Here is an 11,422-nt window from a genome sequence, read left to right as displayed (position 1 = left end):
AATATTAAAGGAGAATAAAAGGTAATATAATTTTAGATTTATCAAGTGTAGTATGTATTCAAATAATACTTGACCAGCTTATCTAAATTGTACATATTTGAACCAGCATATGAATTTGATTTTAAATATTATGTTCTGAAGCGTGGGATAATGAGATATTTTGCATTTGTTAACTAACCATGATCACCATTTCTTGTGATTTCTTGTATGTGTAAATTACCTGTTCTTAATAGATTTTACTTTTGGAAACATGACTTTACTTTGTTGAAATCAGTTTGATTTTGTTGTTTGTTTACCTGTTTCACATTGTAGTTGATTTTAGTTTTGCAGAAGAACACTGTCATAGTTTAGCATTTTTTTTTTTTACAAAATCCCTGCATAAGCAAAGAATGAAAGCTTCGGACCATTTTTGTACTTCATAGGAAGATGTGCTGGGTAGAAAATGTTAGCATTTTATTATAGAGTAGTTAATGTAAACAGTTCAAGACTTGATTTAGATTTGGAAATCCAAACTGACCTAGGAGTTAAGCTTAAGGATCGTACAAGCCATTAACAGCTGTAGTCTTTTCATATCGAGGTTGATGGAAAATATTTTCGTTCTGAGTCTTATGTGCTGATCTTTTTGGTTACATGCTGTAGAAGGTTGTTGACCAAACTGGGTGTATGGCTGTAACATTCGTTGTCTTATATACAATTCTTGCAGTAAAATTTTACTTTTTATTGAGGTGTGTATGCTTGTTCTGCCAGGCTCCTTGGACGTGCACTTGCTCCAGTGCATCTGAGAGGCCGCTGTTGCGAAGGCCACATGCTATCAAACTCAACCTGCATTCTGGCAGACACCACTAAAAGACCTCAGTCCATGCCTGGCACTCCCCTCCACTCCCTTTTTTCCCATTTCTTATTGTAAATCAGTCTGATGTAATAAAGAAAACAATATCTGAACATCCATGTTAAAACCCATATTTGTAAGAACTGGCTCCCTGGCACCAGCCCACCTTTACTTTGTCAGTTCACAGACTAACCTATTGCATTGTCATTTCAAAGGTAAAGTTTTTTTTTTTTGAAAAGAGCGAGTTTAAGAAAAGACTAAAATTACTCCCACTTTTAAGTTAAGTGATCCATTTTTAAATTTGTAATTCAATAAAGTTTCTTAGGAAAAAAATGAACACAGGGGAAGGGGTGACACTTGGCTAAAGTGTCATGATGTCTTTTATAAAAAGGTGTGTGTATAGAGAGAGGGAAAGCAAAGGTAGCAAAAAGTTAACACGTGGTATAGGGTGTTCACTGTACTATCCTTTCCTCTTTTCTGTAGGTGTGAAATTTTTCAAAATACAAATGTCGGGGGTAGGGAGGGTGGGGAATGAAAGTCAGATTAGGAAAAAAAAATCTGTTTTATACCAAGATATTAAACTTCAAGTAGAAAACTCATTTTATGAAAATACCAAACCAAAGCATGCTGCTCACAAAATGAAAAAGGAAAACAGAGAACATGCCTGAGAGATGGGATGGCTGAAAGGAAATGAAACAACTCCAAAACCCCTTCTTTCTCTCAGGCTTGTCAACAGTTACTGCAGCAAATGGGGGAAGTGCAGGTGAAAGCTTCCGCGTGCTCTCCCTGCCCAGCAGAGGGAGGGCCTCAGGGGGCCCAGGTGCACGCCACAGGAGTACATCTGTCTACCGTGCCTGGGACGACCTGCCATTTTCATGACAAAAACAGTTGTGCTCTAAAAATAAAGTTCATTATATATTTTAAAAAGCATCTCAGTAGAGACAGAAAAGGCATTTAAAAACAGATTGATAGCAATTCAGGATAAAAACTCTCTGCAAGGTAGGAATAGAAGAGAACTTCCTTTGCAAACGAAATGTAACAAAACGAGCCAGGCTGCAGGCAGACCTCACCTGAAGTAGTCACAGGAGGCGGCCAGAAGGATGCGGTGGGCCTCGATGTGCTTCCCCTCTACCACCAGGACCACGTCAAAGAGGATGCCGCTGTCCCGCAGCGCCAGCAGCCCCCGCAGCAGGGCCTGGGAGTGCTGTGCACTGCGGTATGTGTTGCTGATGCAGTGCTGGTGTGTGGGCTGCGGGGGCGCCTTGCTCAGCTGGGTGAGCTCCTGGTCCTCCGCCATGCTGAGACTCCAGACCTCGCCACGTGGGTCTGCTGGCAAAACAGAAGGCCCAGGGGTGAGCAGCAGGCCAGCCCCCAGCCCTCCAGGGACCGGCTGGCTGTGCTCCCAGCGCACCTGCTGTCCCTGCCTCAAGGTCACCTGTACCTTCTCTAGAGTCTCAAAGACCCCGATTCCCTCTCCCCTCCCGAACTGGGCCTTCCTCTTAATTACACTTGTCCCTTCACCCCAAGAACCTCTATCCCATATTGGGTTCTTCAGCATTCCTGTGTGACAAAAGGGGCTTAGGAGACAGACAGGCCTAGGCCAGGTTCCTCAACTGCAAAAAGGGAGAAAAAAATCCCCACGCACTGGGGTATTATAAAATTAGTCAAATGATGAACATATAGCACCGCACTACCAAGTTCTCTAGAGCTTTTCCTTCCTCCTGTTGAGAAGGAACAAAATTGGGTCCTCCCACACAGCGTGAATGGACACACTGACCACAAGGCCTGACTGATGGGCAGGAGACTGGGGTGGGGGTGGGGTTCAAGGGTCTATTCTCTTTCTTGAGGTTCTGAGATTCAAGGACAGTAACTATGAGCACACGGACATCATCTTTACTACGTTGGAAATCGCAGGTTACCTTCTCACAACCGGGTCCCTATGTTAAAAGAATACAAACTGATTTGAACAGGAGCCTAGGAAATCCAATCAGTAAAACAAACCTACTGCCAACACACTTTTGCCATGGACTCTGAAGCCAAGCAGGACAGCCTGTGGACAGCAGGCTGCTCTGGGGCCCGCATTGCCTCCTCCAAGGCTGTGAACATCGCCTTCTCCACTGCACATCACTCCACCGCGCCCTTCCAAATATGTGGAATTCTTCTCCAATTCCCCACTATTCTTTACAAGAAAAATTGAAAAACGATTCTAATGTAAATGTGAAAAGAGGAGGCCTCCCTCCTCACCCCCCAAGCCCAGGAGCCTTGCTCTCACTCCCCCCTGCCTCCCTACTCCAAGGCCTGTTTGCTCTGAACACTCATCAGTGCCACTCCGGCCCCTCTCCTGCTTCCCATCAAACAGCCTAGTGGGATATGGATTAAAAATAAATAAATAATAAGGGGAACAAATGTTAAAATAAATTTAGTAGATTGAAATGCTAGTGATCAATGAAAGGGAGTGATAAGGGGTATAGAAAAAAATAGAGGAAACAAAGGCTAAAATATATTGGGTAGATGGAAATACTAGCAATCAACGAGAGGGAGGGGTATGGTGTGTGGTATATATGAGTTTTTTTCTTTTTTCTTTTCATTTCTTTTTATGAATTGATACAAATGTTCTAAGAAATGATCACGGTGATGAACATACAACTATGTCATAATATTGGGAGTTACTGATTATATACCAAGAATGGAATGATCATATGGGAAGAATGTTTGTGTTTGTATGTTGCTGTGTTTAAATAAACAAAAAACAGCCCAATGTGCGCTCTTTCACTGCCTTCCTGCCTCTCAGCGTGGGGCCTCCACCCATGTCCCTCTCCGTCCTCACCACCCTGGGCAGGCTCTTGCACCAAGGCTGCAGAGATGGCAGGGGCCGAGGTACAGCCACTGCCCACTTCTTCACCTGGGACTCTCCCTTGCCTTGAAACTGCCCCATGGCAATGCACCCTTCTCTCTGACCCTTCCCTTCACTCAACACACCATACTCCAGCCCACCCGGTTCCAAGAGCGTACCCTCACCTCAAACACACCTCCTCCAGCTCCACACCTGATCCAGCCAGAAGCCCTCCGACTGTTCTGGTTTTGTTACTGGTACAAACACCACCTTCTACGTCAGAAGCCCCACAGTCTCAATTATCCCGTCTCTTGAGACCAGAGCCTCTAGTTACGATTCTTCTCTAGTCCCTTGTCTCAGACAGTCACTCCCACATTCCACCCCCAGCCAGCACCTTCGTTCAACCCCTGCAATGACATCCAAACTTGTCTCGCTATCCTGCTGTCTGATCCTTTCCCGGTTTCCCCGCTCAGGCCACACGGCCGTCCCACGACGTCCCTCCTCTGATTCCTGACTTCTCAAGCATGGCCTCCTCCTAGTACCACTTGGGGCTCCCCAAATTTGGCTCAACTCTCCTTCAAGCTGTACTTCCGTCAACATCCTGTTGCTAGCTTTTAGACCCAAATGGACACCCATCACCCTCTGCCCGCCTTCACCTGCCTGCCTCAGTTTTTCTGTCTCTACAACCCAGAGCTGGTCAAGGTCTAGTTCAATCACTTCTCTCCCCAGGACAAAGAACACGAGGGCCACACTCCATCAATCACAGCAGGCTCACCTACCCAGGAGATTCCAGCTCCCGGACGGCTGGCGTTTTATCTCATGCACTTGCTCAGCCCAGGGCCAGCTGCACCACTTGCTGACAACATGACTCTGGGAACTTAGCTCCAAACCCCAAGCCTTGGCTTCCTCTTCAGTAGAGAAGACTGGCTGCAATCACAAACACCCAGTCCCCAGGCGGGGGCCCCACGCCACCTGGAGCACAGCAGCCCCCCATTCTTTGGAAAGGAAGAGGTGGAAGGCAGCTACCCCTCAATGCCTACTGCAAAAACAAGTCCACAAAACTGGGAGGCTGTTTCCTTGAGTAGGCCCAGCCCCCATTTAACAAGCACAACTTGAGGAACTAAGCTAGGTGTTCAGGGGTGTGTAAAGAAAAATGAAAGCATTCCCTGCTCAGAAGGCACACGACAGAGCGCAACATGTTCAAGACAGCATATGAGAACCCTCTTCGTAAAGCAAACACAAGCCACCCCAGAAACATCTGCCTTGGAGATTCAACAGAATACCAGAAGATAGTTTCAGTGAGCCAAGGAGAACTCCAACCACAGCAGTCAACACAGAAAAACCTCAAAGTCATGCAGAGAGAAACAGAGAGGGCACAGCAAATTGCACAATTGTGCCTACAAAAAGTTCGAAAACATGTAAAACAATGCTCTCCCTATATTGGTTACAGATGGATGTTATGATGGTATAAAACAGAACAAAAACATTGGAATGATAAATAAGATTCAAGGTCATGGTTACCTCCAGGAAGGACCAAAGGTTTTATTTCTTAAAAAAGAAAAGGCAAGACAAAGCATTAGGATTTGAATGGGACAGGTGGTGTATCATTCTCTGTATTTTTCTGTCAGCTTGAAATATTTAATAAAATCTCACTTATTTTTGAGTGTGTTAATACATTCACGTGATTCTAGTTCAAAAGGTACAGTAGAAAAGTATACCATGAAACTTAAGTTTTTCTTTCACCTACATCCTAACTAATCTTCTCCCACACGCAACTATCATTCCACTTTCCAGAAGGAAGGGGATGCACAGGAAAATATACCCTATTCCTGCACAGTCCATTATATGGAAAGCCATTTTTATTTGAACAATCCTCTGTGGAGGGGCATCTGGGTTTCCTGCAGTTTGTTATTGCAACCAGTTTGGCCCCGCAACTCAACTATGCATGCCACAACATACATGTGGCAGTTATCTGAGGGAAATTACTGAGCCACAGAACTACTGAGTCATTTTTACTTTAAAGTATATTTTTAATTTATTTCTTATTTTTGGGGTGCACAGCCTAAGAACTGAACCCATGTCTCCCACATGGCAGGCGAGTATTCTACCAGTGAACCACCTGTACACCGAATATTTTTTATTTTAAAGGATATTGTCAAACTGCCCCGCATACAGGTTATGCCAACTTATTCTCCAAGCAGCAAAGCACGAGAACCTGAGAAGCATGAGAAACTGCCTAACTCACCAATAGTGTTTCTTTATAGTCTTTGCTCTGACTGAAATGCAAAAACGCATTTCAGAGTTTTTACTATATAGTTTAATATATAGTAAATGTAGTTATACATATATAGATAAATTCATATTTCCACAATTGACAGCATTCTAAAAAAACAGAAAATTAAGCCAAATGCAGCACACCCTTTATGATTCCCTTCTCACACCTGTTTTCTGGAATAAAGACTGCTCTTCCAAGCTGAAGCTGTGGCACCCTCCCCTCCCGACGTATTTTACAAAGGACTACCCTGAGGCTCTTCCCCAGATCCCTCTAGCCAGATCCCAGATCCCTCCAGCCAGATCCCAGATTCCCACTCGATGCCTTCCAAAGTTTCAGAGAATCAAAGAGTAAGCCTTAGACCCCCATCAAGTACAGACTGGACAGAAAAATAATTATAATGAAGGTATGCCTGGCAGAAAGAATTTCAACTGCACAACCATTTACTGGGTCCTAAGGTGATCCTCCGAGGAGCCCCAAGACGAACCCCGGATGTAGGCAGCCTGCAGGAAGAGTTACAGCGATGGGCCAGGGGTACGCGAGGAGAGGACAGGAAGGGAGGCTGGGGGGGGGGGGAATCTCCCCGAAAGCGGGACCCCGCCTCGCGCCCCAGGACCTGGCCCCTGACGGCGCGGTCTCCGCGTCCCCTCAGGACCCCCACACTGAACCCCTCAGACGGTGGCCAGAGCGCGAGCGCGCGGCCGGGGAAACTGAGGCCCTAGGTGGCGTCAGGCCCCGCCCCGCGCCCCGAAGCCCCGCCGCAGCCGCCTGTTGCAGGCCCGGGGCGCCGCGGGGAAGGTCACGCTGAGGCCCGCCGCGGGCCACTGGCCTACCCGGCTGAAGAGGCCGCCCCAGGGGCCCCCGCCCCCCGCCAGCCCCCGCCGCCGCGCCCCCGCCGCGCCCCCGCCACGTCAGGCCGCGCGCTCGCCTCAGGCCGCCGCCCCCGCGCCTCAGACCGCGCCCGCCCCGCGCCCCTGTGCGCCCACACCGCTCGCCGCGGCCCTCCCCGCCCGCCCCCGCCAGTGTTCCCGGGCCGGCGCTCCCCAGCCCGCCGCCGACACCGCCCTGCGCCTCGCAGCTCACCTGGGGAGCCGCCGCAGGCCGAGGCCGACTCGCGGGGCGGGGGCGGGGCGCGGGGAGGGTGCGTCACGTGGGCCGCGCGCAGGCGCAGAGGCGAAGAGAAGGCCGGAGACAGGGGCTGGAGCCCGCAGCTGCTCCGCGGAGGAGGCCCCACCCGCACAGCGCCGGGCGCCTGGGGGAGCGCGCGGAGGATTGAGGACCACCGACCCCCGCCTGGCAAGGGTCCCTCAGCGTAAATCCGCGTCCTCCTCCCCCGCTCCTGCCCCCCTCACTCATCCATCACTCCCACCCTCCCTCCCTCTCTCATCCCCCACCCCCCACCCTCTTCACGCCCACCCTCCCTCCCGCTCACTCATTCATTCATTCCTTCTTTCCCTGCCTCATTCATTCCTTCCTCCACCAGTAGCCGAACCTCTAGGTGGATTTGGAGAAAGGAGACGCCTAAGTCTGGGCCAGGCCCTGGGAAGTCAGGTGGAAGAAACCTGTGTGAACAAGTTGTTTTATTTTCCTTTGACCTGGACTCTGGACTAAGTCCAGTTTCCAAAATCTCGGGCCTTGTCTCAGTCGTCCCGAGGGGACTCTTGGAGCTTGTTTTTCTCCACACCGCATCCAAGAGGGTCCGGGTCCTCCAACACCACATCTGATGGCCATGTGCAGATGTCACAGTGCAGGGTCTCAAGATAGATGGGGTGGGGGTGACCTATAGAGGGGGTGGGGTGAGGTGTGGACAGGGAGTGCTAATGGTTAAAAAGAAAGGGGGAGGGGAAGACAATAAATGAAAGAGGAATGATGTCCCAGAGAGTACCAGAGAACCCAACAGGGAGCAGAGATTCCTAATGAGTGCGTTCCTGGGAAGGCTTCCTGGAGGAGGTGACCCCTGAGCTGTACAACAGACGGAGACTTCTGGAGAGCAGGAAAAGCATTCCAGGAAAGGGGACAGTGTGAATGAGGCATGGAGGCAAGAACCAGCCGTGTGAGTGACTGGGAGGGCCCCAGGGTTTTCTGAGCCTGAAGGGAGTACTGGAGACCAGACAGGTTCCCCCTGGAGGCTTGACTTGACCCCGAGGGCAGCAGAGAAGCTGATTTGCATTTCATAGTGGCCTGGGCTGCACAAGCTGCTCTGCAGAGCAGGGACTAGGAGGCTGAGAGGCAGGAAGTGAGAACAGAGGTTGGTGCTGCTGGAAACCTGGGAAAGGGGCAAGTTCCAGGATATGGACAAATGATAGGTAAGTGGAGAGCCCGAAAGGAATGGTGGGGGACAGGGAAGGCAGAGCAGGAGCTGACTGGGAATAGAGATGAGGCCCTCTTGGCCCCAAGAAGTTTGAGGGGCCTGCCAATGCCATCTGAGGACCCCACTGAGGGGGAAAGTATGGGGTCAGGAGAAGTGGCTGAGGACAGAAGCATGGACACATCAGGAGCACCCAGAAAAAAGGCACCCACAGAGGTGACTGGGGATAAGGGCTGAGGACCACGTATCAAGAGAGACCCTGAAGAGAGAAGCAGCATGACCCCTGGATCTGCAACGATGGCAGAGCTGGCCTGCAAGGATGGAGGTGTGGCTGGGAAGATGAGAGGGACAGATGGAAGCCCATTCTGGGAGAGGGGAAGGGAGTACCTTCACAGGTGGGAGAAGGGGTCTGGTGGATGAAGAGGGTGGAAACAGGTGAGAAGTAGGCAGCCAGAGGAGCAAGGGAAGGGGCTGGGGAAAAGGGGACACATCTCTGAGCTGGAAGAACCATCTCAAAATATACCAGGTCAGGTCAGTGGTTCACCACTGGAAAGTTCTAGAGAAGGAAAGTGGCAGGATAGGAGGAGGCCTCTGTAGCTGTGGTGTGCAGATTTTCTGATATCCTCCCGTGGATGTGTGCACTTCCTAGGAACTCCTCTGAAAGAACTTCATCTGCTCCTCCACAGCTGTATCCCAGCACCCAGAACAGGGTCTGGTACTCAATTGGTGCTCGGTAAACACAAAGTGAGAGCATTGGAGCAGAGAGAAATGGGAAGCAGGGAGACTGGCTAAAGGATGGTTATAAATGACGGAAGACTTTCTAAGCCTCAACCCAGTGGAAGATATCACAAAGGAAAAGAGCAGCAGACCTGCCTGCAAAGCAATTTGATGGCAGTCAACTTAAAAAGAAGGCGAAGACATTTTTTTGCAACTAAATGATAACAAATGGCAGCCTTAATATCTAAAAAATTCATAGAAAACAGTAACAGAATATAAAGATTCCAATAGTTAAATGGGAAAGGACATGAAAAGTTAATACATGAAAGTGGAAGAATAACTTCATACTTCATAAATACTGTGAAGAATCATCACCTACTGGGACAGTAAAAGAAATGCAAATTACTGAATCAGTGACTATAATCTGCGATGTATACAACAGAAAAAAGATTAGTATCCAGGACCTCTAAAAATCAATAGTAATTAGAAAGACAACCAGCCAGAAAAATGGCAAAGGATATTTACTGAGCATTCCCAGAGAAGGAAGTACCCTGGTTGTAAACAAAGTAGAGTTCAGTCTCATTACTAATCAGGAAATGCAAATAAGTTGCCGCTTTTTGACACATCAACATGGTGAAATGTAAAGTGGGATGAAATCACGATTTGGTGAGTATGGGGAATATACATGTGTTCTAGTTTGCTAGCTGCCGGAATGCAATATATAGAAACAGAATGGCTTTTAAAAAGCAGAATTTAATAAGTTGCTAGTTTACAGTTCTAAGGCTGAGAAAATGTCCCAATTAAAACAAGTCTATAGATGTATAATTTAAGGCATCCAGGGAAAGATACCTCGGTTCAAGAAAGCTGATGAAGTTCAGGGTTTCTCTCTCAAGTGAGAAGGCACATGGTGAACACAGTCAGAGTTTCTCTCTCATCTGGAAAGGCACATGGGGAACACGGCATCATCTGCTAGCTTCTTCTCCTGGCTTCCTGTTTCGCAAAGCTCCCCAGGAGGCATTTTCCTTGTTCATCTCCAAAGGTTGCTGGCTGGTGAACTCTGCTTCTTGTGGGTATGTCGTTCTCTGCTCTCTCCGAATCTCTTTCTCCAAAATGTTTCCTCTTTTATAGGACTCCAGTAAACCAATCAAGACCCATCCAAATGGGTGGAGACATGTGGTCACCTAATCCAGTTTAACAACCACTCAACTAAATCACATCATCCAGGGAGATGATCCAATCACAGTTTCAAACATATGGTATTGAACAGGGATTATTCTACTTTTATGAAATGGGATTTTGATTAAAACATGGCTTTTCTAGGAGGCATACATTCTTTCAAACCAGCACAACATGTGTTGCTGATGGGAATGTTGATTGGAACAGCCAATTCGGACAGTGTAGTGGTTTTAAAATACATCTGTAAATTCTTTACCTCACCTCCTGTGCTGGTTTGGAAGCACCCAGAAAAGCTATATTCTTTTAACCCAATCTTGTGGGGGCAGACCTATTGTGTGGGTGGGACCTCTTGATTAGATTGTTTCCATGGAGATGTGAACCTACCCATTCAAAGTGGGTCTTAATCCTTTCCTGAAGCTCTTTATGAGAGAAAACTCTGTGGACACAGAAAGTAGAAAGACACAGATGCTTGGAGACAGACAGAATCTCAGAGAGTAGTTCACCAGAACCTGGAGCTGAAAGCAGTAAAAGCAGGGAGAAAAGGGCTGGCAGATGTCACCTTGTGCTTTCCCATGTGACAAGAGAAAACCCAGATGCAATCAGCCTTTCTTCAGTGAAAGTATCCTCTTGGTGCTGAAATTTGGACATTTTCATGGCCTTAGAACTGTAACTTGTAACTCAATAAATCTCCACTATAAAAGCCAATACATTTTCAGTGTCTGCCCATGCAAAAAAAAAAAAAAAAGGCCAATATGCTTCTGGTATATTGCATTCTGGCAGCTTTAGCAAACCGAAACACCTCCTTTCGAAAGGTGAGACTCACTTTCACTCCCCATGAATACTTCCAAATGATAGAATGAGGACAAAGTAATGGCATGTCATTTTCAAGGCCAGATGATAACCAGGCATTGCAGCTTCCCTCTTGTTCTCTGTTGCATTGCTCATTCTGTGGAAGTGAGCAGCCATTTCGTGAGGACACCCAAGCAGCCCTGAGGAGAGGTTCCCGTGAAACAGGTCTCCAGCCAAAACCAGCTTTCCAGCTGAGCCATCTGCCTGGAATCAGATCTTCCAACATCAGCAAAGTCTTCAGGTGATGGCAGCTCTGGCCAGCATCTCCCTGGAGCTTCATCATGAGAGGCACTGTTTCAGAAGCACCCAGCTAAATCTCTCCTGAATTCCTGAAGCTCAGAAACCATGAAGCACGAGCATTTATTATTGTCATTTCAAGCCACTTAGTGGTGTAATTTGTTTTTGAACATTTGCATCTCCCCAGCAAGAGAAAGAAAA

General features: G+C 47.9%; 1 protein-coding gene across 3 annotated transcripts in view; it reads right to left on the bottom strand.

Annotated features, from left to right (window-relative positions):
• KLHL22 (kelch like family member 22) overlaps positions 1–7,061 on the bottom strand; it is a 46,667-nt gene extending 39,606 nt beyond the window's left edge. Inside the window, exons 1-3 of one of the 3 annotated variants that reach the window (XM_077160320.1) lie at positions 7,018–7,052; positions 2,835–3,008; positions 1,900–2,158 (exon numbers count right to left, since the gene is read on the bottom strand). In XM_077160320.1, coding sequence (XP_077016435.1) covers positions 1,900–2,126 — 227 coding nt within the window. In that variant the 5' untranslated portion in view covers positions 2,127–2,158; positions 2,835–3,008; positions 7,018–7,052. Of the gene's footprint in view, positions 1–1,899; positions 2,159–2,834; positions 3,009–7,017 lie in introns of all 3 variants that reach the window. The other 2 variants (XM_077160318.1, XM_077160319.1) reach the window with 2 other exon arrangements.
• Positions 7,062–11,422: the final 4,361 nt, after the last annotated feature.

This window comes from Tamandua tetradactyla, chromosome 5, assembly GCF_023851605.1.
Source record: "Tamandua tetradactyla isolate mTamTet1 chromosome 5, mTamTet1.pri, whole genome shotgun sequence".
NCBI classification, from domain to species: Eukaryota; Metazoa; Chordata; class Mammalia; order Pilosa; family Myrmecophagidae; genus Tamandua; species Tamandua tetradactyla.
Note: the sequence above shows the minus strand (reverse complement) of the source record. Positions and strands in the feature narration are given on the sequence as shown.